The sequence below is a fragment of the Diaporthe amygdali genome, assembly GCF_026229845.1.
Source record: "Diaporthe amygdali strain CAA958 chromosome Unknown NODE_39_length_394161_cov_64_078529, whole genome shotgun sequence".
NCBI lineage: Eukaryota > Fungi > Ascomycota > Sordariomycetes > Diaporthales > Diaporthaceae > Diaporthe > Diaporthe amygdali.
This window is the reverse complement of record NW_026517059.1, coordinates 151,941-171,057: the sequence shown is the minus strand read 5'-3', so window position 1 is coordinate 171,057 and position 19,117 is coordinate 151,941. Positions and strand designations below refer to the sequence as shown.

Here is a 19,117-nt window from a genome sequence, read left to right as displayed (position 1 = left end):
TGTCAAAGATCCCGGGACTCCATCATCATCAAACCCCGGCTAGTTGACAAACTCCGGAAACATTGTCTTCGTGAGTGCTGAGTTGAAGCCATCGCGGGGAGGCGAGGCGTTACGGCTGGACGTGAAAGGCGTCTCACCCGTGACAAATCAGAAGGGCGCGGAATAGCAAGGCGGGCTGGGCTGGACTAGGCTGACTGGGCATTCTCCGCACGTCACCAAGCCCGTCAATGCCGTGACAGTGCCTGCTATTCAGTTGTCAGTGCGGCATCTATAGGTACATGATCTCAGCTTACACTACATCTGTCATCAGTCCAGTGAGTCTATGTGTGATGTGGCAACAACACACACTTCCTTGAGCTGGCAGTTGAGCGATTGGACTGGGACTGTTTAGGGGACAAAGAGACGGGAGTCTTGTAGTACCGTTCCAACTACCAACAGGTTGTAGCACTACACCAATGGCAGTCCGCCCGCCCAGCTCGTGCAATGCTGTCTATGTCTAGGCTTGAGAGGTCGGTCAGATCAGACCCGGTCCGGCCGATGCCGCTCTCCGATCGGACCCACCACCGAGGCCGCCCCGGGACCCGCGGCTCCTGGTCGGAAGCGCTTCGCGGCTGCATGGTCTGCAATTCCACCGGAAGACAACTTTGAGTCGGGCCGCCATGTCCAGATTGAGGAAGCCGGATGATAAGTGGCTTAGACATATGCTTTTCTCATCCGCCGGGAAGCGCCACTGTCGGCGCGGCCAAGTTCAAACTGAGGTTGACAGTCGACCTCAGGCGGGCACTTGTTCCGGCCGCCCAAGGGCGGGATCATGAGAATAGACCTCTTGTTGGAGCATGACTCATCCAGGTATGACGACTTTGGAGCTTTCATCCTCAACCAGTCTATTCATATAAGATACGATTGTCCCTTTTCCATCATCCATAAGATACTCAAGTGCCAGGTGTAAATACGAACTAGACCACTAAGTTCCTACGTCACTTCACTCAAGTGTCAACAACCGCCTCACTCCCACCGCCAGACCAGACGACACTGGTCTCAAATCACATCTCAAGAAGCTATCACCCGGAGTCCCCAAGCCAGCCAGCCAGCCAGCCAGCCCAACATGACCATCACCATCCACCTCGTCCGCCACGCCCAGGGCTTCCACAACCTCACAGTAATCAACCAGCAGATCCCAGACCCCTACCTGACGCCCACGGGGATCGAGCAGTGCGCCGCCCTGCGCGCGAGCTTCCCGCACCACGGCCGCATCACGCACCTGGTGGCGTCGCCGATGCGGCGCACGCTGCAGACGTGCGAGCAGTCGTTCCGGCCCGCCGTCGACGCCGGCCGCAGGGTCATCGCGCAGCCGCTCGTGCAGGAGGTGTCGACGCTCCCCTGCGACACGGGCTCCGAGCCCGAGGTGCTGGCCGCCGAGTTCGGCGCCTGGGCCGACCTGACCATCGTCGAGAAGGGCTGGAACAACAAGGCCGGCGAGGGCTCGCCGTGGGCCCCGCGCGTCGACGCCCTCGAGGAGCGCGCGCGGGGCGCCCGCGCCTGGCTCAGGGAGCTGGGCCGCCGGTGGAAGGCCGAGGGCAAGGGCGACAGCGCCGATATCGTGGTTACGACCCACGGTGGCTTCTTGCACTTCCTGACGCAGGATTGGGACGGGATGGATCTTACGAGAGGTGCGTGTGAGAGTAGCTGGTCATGATAGGGGAGGGGGCGACATTCCGGAGGGCTCTTGCTAACGAAACCTTTTACAGGCACCGGATGGGACAATACCGAGTACAGGAGCTACGAGTTCGACGACCCAGAGGGCGACGACTCGGAGGCCAGGCTCCACGAGACCAAGCCCAGCTGGCGGAGGAGACGCGGCAGCGCCATCGGGCTGACCAGCACCGAGCAGCAGCAGATGCGGGCGGTGGTGATCGAGGCCTACAAGAAGGAGTTTGAGAATGTGAACGGGACTGCCGCTAAGTAATTAGCCGAGACGCTCATCCTCTTCAGTTGGCTGAAGAGGCAAAAGCCAGTCCACGGGTATTTCGGCGGAGGCGCATCATTAGGCGCCACAGCTTGCATGGGATAGGCGCTGGGACTTTGTCTGCATTCGGTGCCGCGCGTAGAAAATAGAAATCATCTGGGAGAATTGATAGACGTCGTCTACGAACTGTTAGAAACAACTAAATGCGAAGCAAGAACACAAGCGCCCGATGAACGCAGGAGCCACTCTGTGCTGTGCTGTGCGCGGAGCATCGTATGCCCTTAGGCTCGCGGTCGTTTGCCGAGCCGGGGATTTCTGAGCACCAGTGGATTGTGTCCTGGCTCAATTAAGATTCGTTTCCGGCCTGTTGAAATTGCATGCCGATTTGGGTTGCGCATATCAACCGCAAAGTCAAAGAAAAAGTGTACTCTTGATGGTACTATCGAGAGCAGGTGCCGGGTCACAAAATTGGATGCTTTTGGCGGATGGACCAGATGCCGTTCAAGCGCATCGATACGCATCAATACGCACCGATACGCAACAATACGCAGCGCATCGCAGTAACACGCAAATTGCAACAGCATGCATGGCACGGTCCGATTTTTTGGCGGGCAGATAAGCTTCTCTGGATACCGACTCATGTGAAAATGGCTATTGACGGCGTCGGCCGCATGGAGCTTCGTTGGTCTCCAGAATCTTTAATTGTCCAATTTGCGTTCACAGAATGGTGGCTCCGTACGTCTTCATCCAGGTGTTGATTCCGTAATGGAGCACGAAGAGAGAGCTAGAATCCTACAGTGTGAGTAGCTCTCGAGTGCTGACACTAGTCGGATCGTGTCACAGACACGCCCTGACTCCCTGACGCCCCATCCGTTCGCAGCTCGGAAGAATACCTAGCCTGCTAGCCTTCTCCACACTGGAGGCGCCAGGGTCTCTCTTTTTTTTATTCGATGGAGCCGCGCGACAAGCCTGCGCTTTTGACACATGACCAACATGGCGGAATCGCCCTGTCCCGGGAACACCTGTGGCAATTCAAAGAGTCGCGCAGCGACACAGGGACGCTGGGCAGGAGCTCCTGCATACAGAGGGTCTCTGATCTGCAGCCAGCTGGCGCAGGGCAGCTCGGTACGTGCCGCTGGCGGGCTGGCTCGCTGGCCAGCGACCAAGGCAGCCCAATGACGGAGCGGCTGGAGCAGCGCGGGTGAAACGAACAGTCGAACACGTGGACTGGTGGGTACACATTACTGTGGTATACAACAGAGGCAGTGAGGGAGAAGGCGAGGGCCTCTTGATTTGCGGCCTAGTTAGCCGGGGCAGTATTGACAGCAGTAAACATTTCCTCTGATGGATGCGGCCACCTGGCCAAACAGAATGACGAAATAGACGCCCTTGTCGTTGATCGGTGGGTGTTTTGTTTCAACGGTTCTTCAACTCGACGACGTCTCTCGTCTTGGTCTGCCGTGCAGCTGCCAACTCGGCGCTTGCTTGGGTTTGCGGAGTAATACCGAGCAGCTGGCTGCGTATGGGTGTCTCATCCAAAGGGCCACCAGCCATGGGAGACGCAGCGAGGGGTCCTCGAGAGGCTGTCGAGGCTGTCAATCGGAAATAAGGGGGGCCGCCCAGGGAGGAAGTGAACGACGACTGGCAGCAAGAGCAGAAGCCAATCAAGAGAGCCACGGTTCGAGGGGGCTCACAGGGGGGGTCAAGGGACGGTAGCGATTGGTTTGGCGCTAGGGATGGATGCAGGCTAGCGCTTTCTCGAACAGAGGGTTCCTGCGTCAGACAGGCAGAGACAGGGGCCTGCTGACAGGCATTGGCCACCCACGGGTGTGGTGCCACCAGCGGGCCCAGTCCTCAGCCCAGAGGGAGAACCCCCAGCACGCCAGCACCCCGGGTACTGCAGATAGAGTGGCCCTCCAACCTTGATCCCCTTGCGATAGCAACCTCACCCACGATACCAGCAGACAGTAACAGATCAAGCTTCCCGACGGAGCCTAATGTATGTCAGTCTACATGCGGCACGGAACACCCCTGCTGGCCCTGGCGACTCACGCTCTCTGAACTCTCCCTCAAACACGCTTCCCGCAGACGGCGTCTTCATGCCGAAGCAGTGCCCCCATTCACCCTCTCACACTGCCCTCTGAACCTTGCTGTCGCCATTGATTGACATTGTGCCTCCCTCCTCCCGTCCCTCCTCTCACCCCTCCCCCCCTTCTCTCTGCCACCACCACCACCACCAACCACCACTTGGGATGAAAGAGGCGGCCTCCTCCAGCGGCCAGTCGACCGCCCATTAGACCACCTGGTCGCCCACTCACGCTCATTCAGAACAATATCAACAATCGTCGCTCATTTCTCGCGCGAGTAACATTATCGATCATCGCAATACGCATTGTCCACCCAACGCCCCATTTCCACTTACACCTGCTCCTGGTCTGAGACCCAGCCTTGTCCACTACAGGGCAAAGCGAAGACGATCAAACCTGTGGCAGTCTGTCACCACCCGACAAACCCAAAATCCAACACACCGGGACGCGCATTCAACCACCATCCCGTCTACCCCGTCAAGACTCGATCGACCCTCTCCCACACTCTCTCTCTGCGTCTTCTTGCCGTCCTACCCATCTTCCCGGCTGGTTCCTTGGTATCCTCATTCATGCGCTCGCTCATCATCCCACTCTTTCCGCTCTCCCACACGGCTGGCCCACAAGAGTAGAGCAGCGAGACGGCTCCTCGGGAAATCCAGCACAGGGTACCATCACCAAAACGCCCTTTCGCCATTGCCGAACCTCATTACGTCGATCAGCCCCAGAATAGCAGCCTTGGCAGTGTCAGTATGAGAGGTCCTCCATAGCAGGAACCAATATCGCTGTCGTGTCGCATAATCGTCTGGTCTCCCGTCTCCACCCGGACGGCCCTGCCTCCTGTCACTCCTCCCAAGGAGATCAATCATCTCCACTACTGCAGCTTTTCTCTTCTGCCCTACGGGCACCCGAATATCTCCCGAGCGTCCAACACACACGAGGACGCCGAGTATCATTCTTTCACTACCAAACCACAGTCGACAACTTCGCAGGCGAGGGTACGACTTTGGTCCATGACGGCGACGACGAGCTTTCCTTGAGTTTGGGTCCGATCACTTCCATCCGGGGACGCAGCGGCTGGGACGAACCTACGGCACCCGTTTTCTTCTTCATTTCTTTCCGACGGGGTCGACGGTTCGCTTTTTATCTTCTCGGGACAGGATCCATTGAAATCATCGTGGTCGTGGTCACACCAAAGTCAAGATGGGTTGCATGAGCCACCGAAGGCCCAATTTCGAGGTCCGACCTGAGCAAAAGTGGGATTACATCGTGAGTGTCTGCCCTGCGTTATGGTACGGGTGGGAGCTGTTTGTTCTGACTCACCATTCTTTTAATTGTAGCAACTCAACGACTTCAAATCTGGCAATGCCTTCACGTACATCGCATATGGCTATCTGTACTTCTCGCTCATCTTGTCCACGACCGTGTACGCAGTCGACACATTCACGGCTGTCAACCTACTCGCCTTCAATAAGTGGTCTTCCGAAATCCAGCCGGCCGTCTCCTTCGACGTGACAAAATGGATCTTTTCCATCTGTATCATTCTTTCTTTCCTCAACGTTGGATACGAGCACATCCGAGCTCAGCGTATCATGAGGCGAGGTTCCGTTGCTGAGTCGTATCTGGACAACTTGGCCGTTCGCCTGGAGAGCACGAGAATGGGAAAGGGCAAAGGATGGCGAAGGTTTCTCGTCTTCGCAGAGCTGACAAAGAGTAAGAAGGGGGCCGAGTACATCGCCCTCTTCACCTACTTCAGCTTCCAATGTTTGTGCCAGCTGCCCAATCCGATGATAAGACATGGCTAATACAGTTGCAGCTTGGATTCGTGTCATCTTCTGCTCCGGCCCTCGTCAAGCCGTCAATGGCATCACGCTATATTCGGTATACACCGCCAAGCTAGCGATAGAAGGAGACAGCTTCGAACACAGCTTGGAAAACTTCTTCGCTAAGATCAAGGAGCTCGCCGAGCAGGACTACCAACAAGCACTGATCCTTTCAGGCATGGTCTTCACGCTGGTAATCTGGGCTTTCTCCATGCTCTCACTAATTCTCGCGGCCTTGTTCTTCGTTTTCTTCCTCTGGGGTTGGATTCCAAGGGACGACGGCGGTCTCTCGGGATATTGTGAGCGAAAGATTAACAAGAGGTTGATGAAAATCGTCTCCAAGAAGGTCAATGCGGCTATTGAGGACCAAGAGAGGGCCCGAAAGAAGAAGGAGCTCAGGGCCGCCAAGAAGGCAGGCGAGCTGCCACCCGAGGAGCGGAAGGCCACCCTACCCAACCTTGGCGGCGATGACAAGCTTCCTGGTATGCCAATGCTCAGCAGGAATGACACCATGGCCACACTGCCCGTGTACACTTCGCGTCCAGGCACACCTAATGGCGGGACACCTGCCTTGCCTGCGTTCGAGATGAACCAGATGCGGCCGATGCCCAATAGGATGGGTACGACATCGACCACATCCAGCCGGGCCCCCCTGCTCGGGGCGGGTGCCGAGATGGGTCGTGCATCCCCGGCGTTGAGGTCCCCCATGGGTGGCCCTCCGCCGCTTGCCAGGGTGCAAACCAACCAGTCGAGCTTCGGCGGCTCTTACACACAGACACCATCGTCATATTCACCAACGAGCAATTACCCTCCCATGCCGCAGCCTATCCGGTCACCCACATCCACGTCGGTCGGCTCCTATGGCATGCCACCAAGGTCAAACATGACACCAGCCCCACGAGGAACGTTCGACGACTACTCCACGGGGCGAGCAAGTCCAGCGCCGTTGAGGCAAATGCCTTCGCACTCGTCCTTTGATGACTACGGTGGCCGCGCGAGTCCAGCGCCGTCAGCAATGCCACCTCGGATGATGGGTCCAGGATATGGGCAAGGAGGCTACCCTGGCGGAGGACCTGGAGGTTACCCCACGAGAAGTGCGACCGGCCCTGTTCCGAACCGTGGGCCGCCGATCCCGCAGCCGCAGAGAAACATGACAGCTCCTGTGCAGCAAGGTATTCGGAGACAGGGAACCGGAGAGTTCCGCTCGCACACGCCTGCTCACTCGGATGCAGGAAGTGGATACTTCAACTCCTCTGCTCCTGCAAATGCCCGTGACTACCAACGGCCACCATCGGATGAGTACCGCCCCGGCACAGCTCACAGCCAACGGTCTATGAACAGCCAGCCAAGCAGACAACCAACGTACGGCAGCGAGCGGACGATGGGCGGACCGCCACAACACAACAGGCAGCCCACAAACGGCAGCGGATGGATGTCAGATCTGGAGGGCCAGCGAGGAACGCCTGGACCTCGATATTGAGGCCTGACCCGCCCATCTACTACACACTTTCCCAAATTTCTTCTTTCTTCCGCCCTTTAACTTAAATGGCTCAATGCTACCCGGCTTCTTTGATACCTTGATACCTTTCTTGACTTCGCTTCGTTCTGTACGAGACATTAGAAATGTTCAACCCCATATAAACCACGCTTATGATGCCGGAGATGGTGGAGCTGGACGCGAAAAAAGAAGCCTGTCGTGGGCGGCGTGTGTACAGTACAATGTCTTCTATACGGTGTATTTGGATTTGATTTTTACACGGTCAGGAGTAAGGGCCCATTTTATAGCGACGTTGCATCACCATCCCCTGACGATCTCAGGAATGGATGGAAATGAATAAGATAATTCTACACGATCAAAACATGTTCCAGTGTCGCGCAAGTCTTTTAAGGAAAAGTGGGAGGTGATTGACTCGGCCTCGAATTTGGAGTGGGAACTTTCATCCACTCTTCCCTCCCCGTTCTAACTCGTGTCTAATGAAATCCTCCCTCAGGCCCGAAGATCACTCAAACTCATATAATGCCTCCCTCAATTTCCCCCCGCCAGAGGCAGCACATTTGCCCTCCTCGTACCCGGCTTTTTCCCTTGCGCCCCCCCCCCCCCCAAAAAAAAAGTTAAGAAACAGATGACAATTAGATTCTGATATTTTCATCGCGGCGTTGTCCAAAATGAATTCCCTTTCCCAGTTGGCTTCCCAGTTCATATGCAAAATATGCCGTAAACATGTCGTTCGTCGTTACATTGTCTCCCGCCGCAGCACATGGTCATTATATCGCCGCCCTCTCTCCCTCTCCTTTAACATTGCCCGTCAATGATGATGGGGCATCCGATGTGTGCAGTGATGATTTCACCCGCGACGTGCAGCTCTCCCGGCTCAAGCTAAACTCTCGGGCCTGCACGCACGAACCCCCTCTTTTATAAATATTTCCGGGCGCCTTGCCCTCTCTTGCGTCCTCGGTGCAAAACACCCGGGATGCAGGGAAGGAGAAGTACATTCCCAGAGCAGAGAGAGAGAGAGAGCAACGGAAAGAAAACGGCCCCCCAGCCCCTCCGATCAAAGAAGGGGCCGTGATCAGTCGTTTATTATCTCGCTGCTGCTGCTCGTGGACCCGGAGGTGACGGACATGGAGCGGCGGGCGATGGAGACGAGCCTGTAGATGCCGAAGGAGATGAGGGCGAGGACGAAGAAGAGGACGATGATGATGATTGCGATCGTGTCGTTTTCCTTGACCATCTTGGCGGTTTCTTTACACCCTTGGCTTGGGTGTTGGGCAACCGGTGATGTGGTAGGGAAGGGTCCTTCTCGAACGGCGGCGGGCCCCTATGGAATGGAAGCGGGACGAACTGCGCTTCGATGTCTTAGAGACTGAGAGTGGATGGGCGGTCCTGCTTCCGTTCTTTTTTTTTTCCCCTTTCCCGGCTGCACTTCTCGCACTGGAATGGATGCTAAGCTGCGGAGACGGCGGGAGGTGTCTTGGAGGAGCGTGGTTGTTCTGTTCGAGCGAGGAGGGACTCGTGCAAGATGGGAGGGTGGAGCCGAGGACTGGTGTAAGTGCTCGAGAGACAGCTGCTACACACAACACGACGGACAGGAGGGAGTCTGAGCTGTGGAATGCAAGGCTCAGGATGAGAAAAGAGGATAATGCGAATGTGATTGTGGAAGAGGAGGAGAAAATACTCCAATGCTACAAGGACGGCGGTTTGATTTTGTGGTGGCCAGACAGGTACCCGGCCGGTGCAGCAGCTAAGCAACCGGCTAGCAGGAGTAGACAGGACCCAAGAGGTGGTGGTGGTGGTTTGAGGCTGTTGCCCCGCCACCAATTGTGCCATGTCAATAAATCGGCGGGCTGGGGGTGGGTCCAGCTCCAACTTCTCTCGCCTGCGGGAGCGCGACCCCAACCACCGCTAAACTCAATCTGAGAGAGCCTCTCCTGCAAGGAACAACCAGCCCTTTCTTTTGGTTTTGAAACCTGGGCCTGATGGTTCCTTGAATTCGAAGTTCGTTGTTGCTGACGTCGTTGGTCTATTGTTCAATCCTCAGTGCGAAATACCTGCTCAATCTCTGAAGAACCGAGCAGCAGTATTGTTGTACGTGAGTTTAGTCTAGAGCTTTGATCCCTGCCTCTCCAGGCGCATGGGAGCGATCGACAGGGTAGGGCTAGCTGACTCCACCTCGAAAGTCATGGCTGAGGACAACGACATGATATTTTGTCTACAAGCAGTCTTTCAATTGGCCACATGACAATCTTGCGAGAGCCCTGCACCATTTGCCTTGACTAATCTCGAGACAATTGATTCCAAATATTGAGCGCGAATTCAAGCAAGATCCATCAAGAGATTATCCTCTTCAGCTTCTGGAGCGTATCGTCACTGGCGCTTTCACAACACAAACAGCCCAAATCGTGCCCTTTTGACAATTACCCATCGGTCTCGAATGTCTTCTCAGAATATTATCGTTCTTTCCCGGTCTTCATTTCTGCTTTTAATCCCCTGATATCATATTTTCAGGCTTGGAGAACCATTTGAGAAGGACACTCGTCAGGACTAAGGCCCTTTCTAATTCGGATCAGTCCGAAGTGAGACTTCAAGTTCTGATGCCATTGAAAGTAGAAGCGGCCCGAGTTTGGATCGAAATTTTTTTTTTGTCCAACTGGAGGTTTCAGTAGGAAGATGTTGGAGTGGCATGTTGTCAAGTGCTCTCCTCGAGCTATGTTCCAAGTCTTCAAGTTCACTATGTGACTAAGACTCTGGTGCGTCTCTACTCCGGATAGAGAAGACGGCTCTTGTATGATGAGACTTAGTGGACCACATTCTTCAAGTGAACTTACACGTGGACTGCAACTCGGTAGGGTCATCATTAGATCACCTGGGCACCATTCTATCCATTAGATTGATTTAGTAATCTCTCTTCACCACCACGACAATTGTGCAACCGGTACACCTTGAAACACTCTTCGGACCAAAAAACCCTGTCACTACGATTATTATCTTTGAGAATACACGTGTGGTCATCACAGCAACACTCATCCTCGCCGGTGTGATAATATTAACTTCACTAACGGAAGGCAGCTTCTCAAAGACTCGAATTTTATTTGAACACACTAGCCTTGTTCTTGGTAAAGCAAATAATAATTCAACCTCGTGATGTAGCGAACGCCTCCCAATGATGTATACCGGCGTCCATAATAGACTTACTGCTCCTTAGGGCTTCGGGCGGACGGGCATGGTCGCGTCGGTTGTCTTTGGCTTCCCTGCAGCAGCAGCCTGTCCGCGGGCGCTAGTCCTTGTGCCGGATGCTGTGCTGGCCGAGGCCTCGACCTTGGCAGCCTTGGGTAGCTTCCGCTCGGGCGAATTATTCACAGAGGGGTTCTTGATGACCCTGTTCTTGGCCCGAGCGGTTGACATGGGCCCGCCGTACTTCTTCTTTACGTCGCCGAAGGACATCGCCTTGTCAGCGGTACACTTGATAGGAAAGCGCTTGAAGCCGGCCGCTGCATCAATGACAATTAGTATCAGCGATTGTATGTGTGCGCGCGCGTGCGTGTCTGTGTCAGAACAAAGGGGAGCGGCAGAACTTACGGGACGAGTCCTTCACAAAATCTGCAATGTATGCCGGGTCGATGCGTCGGAAAGTCGAAGTGGTGGCATTGCCGGTTGCGAGAAGAGGCAGACCGGACTGCCGTGTAGCCAAGACAGCTGCTGCAGGATCGGTCTTATCCTGGTACATCTTGACGATGCCTCCCAGGAACTTGATTTCCCACCACCAACCAGACTCACCCGCGCCTTCCTCATGGCCTTCCACTTCCATATCAGGCGGCGTCACGGGCCGTTTCTCTGCTGATAAGGCGCAGACGAGTATGTGGATGACTTCGTGACAAACGGTGAGTATCAGGTGGAACATGTGGTGAGTAGTAGGGCAATTCTTCTCTTCGGCCTTCATGATGTTCGCAATGAGCTACATCATTTGATTCTCCCTGTTAGCCTGTATCCGATTGGATGATTCTAACTACTCAGGTAGTTGGGGCATAATGAAGGTCAACAGTGCTACTATACTTACATCCGCAGGCAGGATCAACTCTACACGCTCAATGTCGAACTTGGAGAAATCGACAGCGCCCGTGTCCCCGATCGGTTCATAACGATTGGTATAGGCGTCACCATCCGGCGCAGTCTGGATTTTGATCTCCGGAAAATTGTCTCTGAGCCTCTTGACAAATGCAGCCATTTCCAATTTCAGAGCTGGGATTGTCCGTGGCCGGTTTCCCCAAGTAGTGGGTGTCTTGCGCTTGGTGTAGTTGTCAAGGAGCGCTAATGTCATGTTTGCGAGGCTGTCATTGCCCTCGGTGCTCTCTAGCACTCGCAGAGCTTTGCGCACGATCTCTTCGGTAAGGTCGTATCGCGCGTTCTTTCCATTCGCAATCGGTACCTCCTTGTTTCCCTCTTTAGCAGTGATACGAAGGTTGTTGATTCGGTCAGGAGCAGCAGGTCTGGCAGGTCGAGAAGCCTGAGCAGTTGTTGCACCACCAGCAGGTGGAGGGGACTGGGAAGCCTTCCGCTTTGCGTCTGCCGGGGCTGGAGCACCAACAGGAGTAACAGGCCTTGCGGTCTGAGCACCAGCAGCAGGAACAGGCTTAACAGGCTTCTTGGAAGCATTGGGGTCTGGCTTGGGTGCCATTGTATAGAACTTGAAGGAAGTGAAGGGAGGGAAAGGGGGTAAGAATGTGTATAGTATAACCTCAGAAATTGAGGGCGAGGATAGTAATAAAAAGTTGAAGGAGGTAGAGACGGCGGTAGGATCAAGATGAGCAGCAATAGAGTCCAGCTACTATTGGTTTTAGGTATCCAGGCGAGGCAGTGAGTTCGAGTCCAAGAAGTGCAGTGATGATATTTTCTGGTCATTACTAGCTACGAGATGAGGACCGGGCATTATATACTCGAGTCCCTATCTTCACAACACGTCCCTCGAGCTCTGCTCACACTCAATCGTATGATTTGGCCGTCCTGTGTACTGAGCCGGTCATTTGGCTATGGCCTGGCTGGGACCTGGCCAGGAGACGCCTCGCCGGCGGACCCCAAGGGCCATGGCGAACACAGTCCTCTACCAATCGGGCCCTCTCCTTGTTAGGAATTCCAAAGCGAAGTAGAACCCTACCCTATGAAGCTAGCCGTGAGTGCAGACGGCCTCAATTGAGGCAGGGCAGTTCCACTGCCGGCCAGGGGAAAACTTGGGAGGGCCAGCTTCAGGACCATGTGGAGCACATGACTTGAAACGATTCAATGTTATTCAAGTTCTATTTGAATGTAAGCGATCTGACTACTTACCATAGGTAAGCTGATAAATTGGGTACTACTCGGACATAAGAATGGCCAGCAGGATTGGTGGGGGCGTTCGTCTTATTTTTGGTCATCCACGCGGCATACATCACCCCAGGTCCGCTACCCTACCTTTTCGGGTTCTAAACTAATAAGATCTCTGTGTTTTCAAGGCTGAACCCCTAACCCTTACGCCCAAAATAAGTAAACCGTAAGCATATAAATATCCCACGATGCTTTCCCCACCACGTTTCCCGCCTCAATGTTCATCCACCTGCCTGAAGCTTTTGTCCAACATTAAAGGCCACAACCCATCAGCCGTTTCCCAAGATGTCACCAGAGCCGACAAGACCAGACCTGGCGTCCGACGGTGAGGCGGAGGCCCGCAAGTCGACAGTCGACGACCTGGGCCAACAACATCGCGATGTCTTCACTCGCGCGCTCTTCAATGTTTTGTCCACGCCGGCTGCTGAGACCACCTTTGCCCAGATCCTCGATGGTGCGCCGCTCAGCCAGAGTGTCCAGGACGTTCCTGGTTGGATCTATCCGCTGGACCACCCTGTTCGCACCCAACATCTTGAACTATGCCCTGGAGTCTTGGAGAGAACTAGGCACAGCCGCAGCACTTGTGATCTGAAGGAGTTGAAATTTGACTCCCAGGTATGAAAACATATTCACTACGCACTACCACCACCCACCCTCCGCCTCCTCTTCCCGCATCTTCCAATCTTTGACGATGTGCTAATATGGTCTGTGCAGCTTTTTCACAAGTACCACGCCGCATCACCAGGTTCGAGGGCCTTTAAGACCTGCTTGATCGAGATGATCGCTGTTTCTATCCACCAGATCGCAGTCTATTTATATGAGCTTGATCTGGATCTTGGCAGCCATAAGGATCTCGTGACGTGGGTGGCCCCCGCGAATGATAAGGTCTTTCACCGATTCTATCGGGATGGCAAACTGCCAAGCCTCTTCATCCATAAACAATATCGGGATATCAAGCAATATCCTAACGGAGCCGCCGACATGGTGGGATACTGGGCTGAGGCGCAGATCTTTGGCGGTGTCGTGCTCTTTGACCGGCGCAAGCCCTGCGACCGCGAGCCTCATGAGGATGTATGTTGACTTTCTTTCCTCATCTTTCCTCCCTCTCTCTTCTTCTCTCATGCAAAGTGCTACCCGGCGACCCGACAAACACTAACGCGCAAGGCGCAGCCTGACGCCGTTTTCTTCCACTCAAATCACAAGAATGTCACCTATCGGATTTGGCAGCTGCTCGACACACAAAAGAAGGAGCTGTTGGACTTTCTGCTCTCAGAGCCAGACACAGAGGGAAATAGAAATAACGGCGTGCCCTGTCCCTTACCTATCTACCCTGATCAAAAGAATCTGACCCGGATCGACCCAGAGGAGCCGATCTCTGAAACGGGCATATATCGAGACCTTTGGGAGCGCAAGCCTCTTGGCGATGATGACGGAGACCCACGGGCACACACCGCCGCATACAATAGTCTGGATTACACTAGTAAGACTGACTTTGAGAGGTCCAAGCAAAGATGTTGGGCTCGGAGGGTAGCTATAGATGAGAGAATGGAGGCTAAGATAGATGCAGAGATAGAGGAGGAGGAACGTGCGGCAGCAGCTGAGCAACAAGGAGAAGCAGAAGACGAACTTGCAAAGACCTTGAAAAAGGAATAGGGCATCAAGCAGTCCTCAATACCTCCATCTGATCAAAGGAACCAGCACAAATCTCGACAAGGACCGAGGGAATGACCTTGCTTCAGACCCCGGTGCACGATCCTCCAAAGAAAATGCAATTCATTCCAAAACTTACACTAGGTGTCAAGATTACGCTCAAGCCTCAACAACCGCGAGCTTTCATTCGGAGACTACACGCCCTCAATTTTCAAACCGCCTCATCGACGATTTCCAGGTTGCCCACCTTAAAAGTCTGGCCCTTGCGGTCCCCGTAATCAGAGTTGTTGTGGTAATCCTTGACCCTCGCACGCACATACTCCAGCCCCTTCACCGGCGCCGCCTCCTCCGGCTTCTCACCGACCAGCCCCAACCTCTTGAGAAGCGGCGACGGCGCAGGCTTGATATCCACATCATCACCCGGCCGCACAAAGTAAAACAGCCCCAGCCTGTTCCCACCAATCTGGTCGGGCGGCGGCCGCGTGACCCTGTGCGTCGTGGAGCGCAGGTACGACGCGGACCAGAAGTCGAGCGTGTCGCCGACGTTGCACACGATGCCGCCGTCGACGGGCGGCACGTACCGCCACCCGCCGTCCGCCGCCCGGATCTGCAGCCCCGCGACGTTCTGGCTCCACAGCAGCGTCAGCGACCCGAAGTCGGTGTGCGCCCGCGCCCACGTGTTGCCGACCCGCGCGTCGTCCGCCGCCGCCCGCGGGTGGTAGCACATGTAGCGCAGGTGGTCGTCGGACGGGTCCTCGTAGCGGTGCGCGTCCGCGAAGAAGCCCTCCGGCAGCTCGAGGATCAGCGCGAACAGCCGCAGGACCCGCGAGGCGACGCCCAGCGCCTTGCGCGAGAAGGCCTCGATCTCCGGCCGGTACGGCGTGAAGAAAGGGTGCCGCGGCTCTGCGTCGTAGGCCGCTGTGAACTTGGCGTGGTTGTACGACTCGACGTTGTCGCGCACGTCGGTCCCGTACACGGTCCGCTCGTGCAGCTCGCGGTACCCGAAGTAGTTGCCGTTTGCGAAGTCGCACTTGTACTGCGCCTGGGCTTTCTCCTCGTGCGGCAGCGCGAAGAAGGCCTGCCCGATGTCGTATTGCCGCTGGACCTCTTCGTCTGTGAAGCCTGTTCCTGTCACGCTGAAGAAGCCGGTGTTGTGGACCTGTCGATTTGTCAGTAATGAAGCCCGTTATGGATTTTGTGGAGTTGATATATGATTGTGTTGTATACTTACGGCATCCCGTAGCTCTTCAGCGAGTTTCTCCTTGCCGCCGGGTTCGTCAAAGGTTGAGAGGTCCAGGACTTTTATATCGGCCCATGGGAGGTCATGCGATGTCTTAGATGGCCTCTCCCACTTTGGCAAGGGCAACGCCTCGGAAGGACTCAGAGCAATGGGCATTTTGGTGATGAACTATATTATGTTGGTGTGAAACAATCAGAGTGATGTTGCAGGCGGAGTAACCGATGACGTCCTGGGGTTTGATACGGCGCTTGAAATATAAAAGGCGGCTGTTGCAAATCCTAGCCAAATTGAGTGCAGAGCGTATAGTTCTCCAAATCTGAGTGTAATACAGACTCTGGCTGCGAAGTTCTGTGTCACCTTTGGTTGAGATGTCCTGACGAGCACGCCATTGAAGCTAAGATGGTGAGGAGAACACATGGAGAATCCTATTAGCAGAGCTCCTGCAGCATGATGTTGATTTGTGATTTCTGCCTCTTGTATGTCAATGGCGACAGCCGGAAATAAAATCGGCATGCTGGTCGGCGACATCGGGAGTTCTATACGTAGACTTGGGCGAATTCATTCACAGTACGGATAGTAGGGCGCAATGGAACTTGACCGCGTCACAGCCCCAGAAGGTGACTCGCATTAATGGGATGTGTGTAATAGACAAACGCCAAGAACTCTTGCCCTCGAAATACTCATAAGTCGGCAATAAGATTCTTCAATTGATGTTCATGTCGTGTACTTCAGCGACAGTGTAGGGGACACAATAGGCAAAGACTGCAATGCTTGCCGCGATCCGTTCCGGATATCGCAATTACGTTGAACTCCTCAGAGCACGTCATTGTGGATTTGTGTTGGACGAGTGCTATATTTTCAAATCGCATATTTCAACACACTTGACCGTGACAAGATGCATGTGGGAAGCAGAAGGTGTGAAATCTAACTCGTTGCAGACCAAAGTGTTTGATAGTCTTGCTTGGCAACTGTTATACACCTGCAGACGTATCTTAATGAACACAATCGCCAGGACTTTTCGTAATTGTCCCATTCGAGGGGAAATATCGTTAGTTGAATACTCAGGATGTCAGCAAAACAATTATCATCGCCATCCAACTTAAGCGCCACAGACCCAGAGCAAGATGATCACAAAGCAAGCCTCAAGTCAGCCCACCGCAAGGTAGACCGCCGTCTGGTCCTCTGGTACTCGTTCGTGTACCTGATCATGCGGATCCATGTGTCCAACATCAGCAACACAGCCATCATCAACCTTGAGGAAGGGGACGGCATCAAGGCGCAGCTGGGCGGCCTGACATCGCAGCAGTGGGCATGGGTTCTCAGCATCTTCTACTATCCATACATGCTGCTGGAGCCGTTCGCGACGCTGGCGCTCAAGCGCTTCACGCCGCGGCTGTGGATGGCGCGTATCATGGTCACCTGGGGTATTGTTAGTATGTGTCAGGGCGCAACGGTCAACTATGCTGGGATCTTGGCGTGTCGGTTCTTTCTTGGGGCGGCTGAGGCTGGGTTTTATCCCGGTGTGTTGTGAGTAGTGTCTTAATTTCCTTGATTTTTGATCTGTCAGGCATATGAACGTGCTCATCATGTGGTCTAGATATCATTTCAGTTTCTGGTTCCCTACTCAGAGACTGTCATTTAGGATTGTGAGCACACCAGGCTGTCATTTGGTGTGTTTCAGTGCTAATCCTCCAGATAGGCTTTCTTCTACGCATGCGGCATGTTTTCGGGCACAATCAGTGGATTGCTTGGTAAATCCGGACAGATAAAACCCAGAATCAGACCGCGACTGATTGAAAATTAGCCTATGCGATCTCTTTCATGAACGGTGTCGGTGGCCTCGCTGGCTGGAGATGGGTATGAACCACGTACTAATATGGCCGAGATAGTCGAGCTGACGTTTTCAAGGTCTTCATATTGGAAGGTTTGCCAGCAATATTCTGTGGAATCTACACGTTCTTCTTCCTGCCAGATTGTCAGTTACATGCAGGTTTCCCACCATCAGCCGCACGCCCTCTCGCCACCCTTCACGAGCCGTCTTGCACAAATGGTAAGATCGGTACGAGACGATTGTTTGCTAACGAAGAGCTGCGCAGACCCTGAGACAGCTGCCTTCCTCTCTGAGGCGGAGAAGCAAGCACTTGTTGTTGATCTGCCCGCCCGAGCGCCGTCGATGGCATCCAAGACATTTGACCTCGGCCAGATCAAAGCAACGTTCAGCAACCCGACTTTTGTCCCGTTCCTCTTGATTTGGATCACTCACGGCATCGGAGGCTTCGGAATCACCTTCGTGTTGCCTACAGTGATATATGAGTTGGGCATATCAGATACGGCAATATCACAGCTGATGACCATGGTAAGTACGACAGGTCATGCAGACTCAGTTATCGTCCCCCCCCGCTGACTGTACAAATAGCCAGCATACGCCGCCGTCTTCCTCATCCTCCTCTCGCTGGGATACCTCACCCATACGAAGCGGCTCAGCCCGTGGGTGGCCGGGATCGGGCTAGAGGTTGGGCAAATCATCTTCTACATCCTGCTCATCACAGTCGACAATGCGACGGCGAAGTACATTTTTGTCGTGATAGCCACGGCTGCCACACAGAGCTTCTTCCCGATCATTTGGCCAGGTGAGTTGAGTTCTGTGACACAGGCCCCTCAGGGCCCAGACCTCAATGCATGAAATGGCTAATACGGTGCCCGGGCGACCAGAACGTATTAGAGCGACGAGTGGGACGACGAGTGCAGGGCTGGCGATTGGATTGACGAATGTGAGTCGGCAGGCACGAGGGAATCTTGATGCAGAGGATACTTTGGCTGACTCGACTGTTGCCTTGTAGGGTGCGACACAGCTGATGGGCATCGTGGTGAGTGGTGCCTCCACCGACGTGTCACTGTCAGACGTTGTGTAGCTGACTATCATCGTGCCAGGGACCACAAGTCTACCAGCCCAAGTTCGGACCGTCGTACAAGGTCAGCTACAGCACCAGTGTCGGGCTGTTGACTGTGACGGTGGCCATGATCGGTCTCACTTGGTTCCTGGTGCACATGCAGGACAAAAGAGCGGAAGCGGCGGCCATTGTCGAGAGTGAGAGCGCAAGCGTCGCAGGCGAGAAGGACAAAGCCAAGCCGCAGGGTTGTTGATCGCCATGTCTTTGATCTGCAGAGGACGTTGCATGTGTGCTTGCCGAGTGTGGGGTGGGGGCGGTGCTGTTCGTCTGTCTCAACTGCTTGCTTGCTTGCCTGGGTCCGTTCTGGCCGAGACAGCCGCGTGGTGAAGTCGTTTCTTGATGAGGCTGAGTGTTGCTGTACCACAGCACTCAGCAGTAGAGGTTTCTATGATGGAGCATTGCCCTTGTGCTTTGTCCGTCACGCCATGGCCATGCTGCAATAATAATGGGACCCTTAAGCCACAGCTCTCAGCGGCCAGGGATGACAACTCTTGGGCGGTCACGGGAGCGCCAATCGGTTTCGGAGATCCTTCTCCAGCTCTTAGCA

General features: G+C 54.5%; 6 protein-coding genes across 6 annotated transcripts; 4 read left to right on the top strand and 2 right to left on the bottom strand.

The window, feature by feature from the left end:
• Nucleotides 1-1,105: 1,105 nt before the first annotated feature.
• On the top strand, nt 1,106-1,966 carry J7T55_000175 (phosphoglycerate mutase family protein; the record flags this gene model as incomplete). Its single annotated transcript, XM_053133787.1, has 2 exons — nt 1,106-1,670; nt 1,749-1,966. The coding sequence occupies 2 exons, from the start codon at nt 1,106-1,108 to the stop codon at nt 1,964-1,966; spliced, it is 783 nt and encodes a 260-aa protein (XP_052988373.1).
• Nucleotides 1,967-5,253: 3,287 nt separating this feature from the next.
• J7T55_000174 (uncharacterized protein) lies at nt 5,254-7,353 on the top strand (the record flags this gene model as incomplete). Its single annotated transcript, XM_053133786.1, has 3 exons — nt 5,254-5,319; nt 5,391-5,814; nt 5,867-7,353. The coding sequence occupies 3 exons, from the start codon at nt 5,254-5,256 to the stop codon at nt 7,351-7,353; spliced, it is 1,977 nt and encodes a 658-aa protein (XP_052988372.1).
• Nucleotides 7,354-10,572: 3,219 nt separating this feature from the next.
• J7T55_000173 (uncharacterized protein) lies at nt 10,573-12,046 on the bottom strand (the record flags this gene model as incomplete). Its single annotated transcript, XM_053133785.1, has 3 exons — nt 10,573-10,862; nt 10,951-11,326; nt 11,429-12,046. The coding sequence occupies 3 exons, from the start codon at nt 12,044-12,046 to the stop codon at nt 10,573-10,575; spliced, it is 1,284 nt and encodes a 427-aa protein (XP_052988371.1).
• A 968-nt stretch (nt 12,047-13,014) lies between these two features.
• On the top strand, nt 13,015-14,382 carry J7T55_000172 (uncharacterized protein; the record flags this gene model as incomplete). The annotated part of the gene is made up of 4 exons (XM_053133784.1): nt 13,015-13,344; nt 13,444-13,800; nt 13,894-14,209; nt 14,303-14,382. The coding sequence occupies 4 exons, from the start codon at nt 13,015-13,017 to the stop codon at nt 14,380-14,382; spliced, it is 1,083 nt and encodes a 360-aa protein (XP_052988370.1).
• Nucleotides 14,383-14,590: 208 nt separating this feature from the next.
• Nucleotides 14,591-15,775, bottom strand: J7T55_000171 (2OG-Fe(II)oxygenase superfamily protein; the record flags this gene model as incomplete). Its single annotated transcript, XM_053133783.1, has 2 exons — nt 14,591-15,538; nt 15,611-15,775. The coding sequence occupies 2 exons, from the start codon at nt 15,773-15,775 to the stop codon at nt 14,591-14,593; spliced, it is 1,113 nt and encodes a 370-aa protein (XP_052988369.1).
• Nucleotides 15,776-16,685: 910 nt separating this feature from the next.
• Nucleotides 16,686-18,763, top strand: J7T55_000170 (high-affinity nicotinic acid transporter; the record flags this gene model as incomplete). Its single annotated transcript, XM_053133782.1, has 8 exons — nt 16,686-17,052; nt 17,424-17,476; nt 17,528-17,594; nt 17,716-17,975; nt 18,036-18,249; nt 18,332-18,390; nt 18,460-18,486; nt 18,551-18,763. The coding sequence occupies 8 exons, from the start codon at nt 16,686-16,688 to the stop codon at nt 18,761-18,763; spliced, it is 1,260 nt and encodes a 419-aa protein (XP_052988368.1).
• Nucleotides 18,764-19,117: the final 354 nt, after the last annotated feature.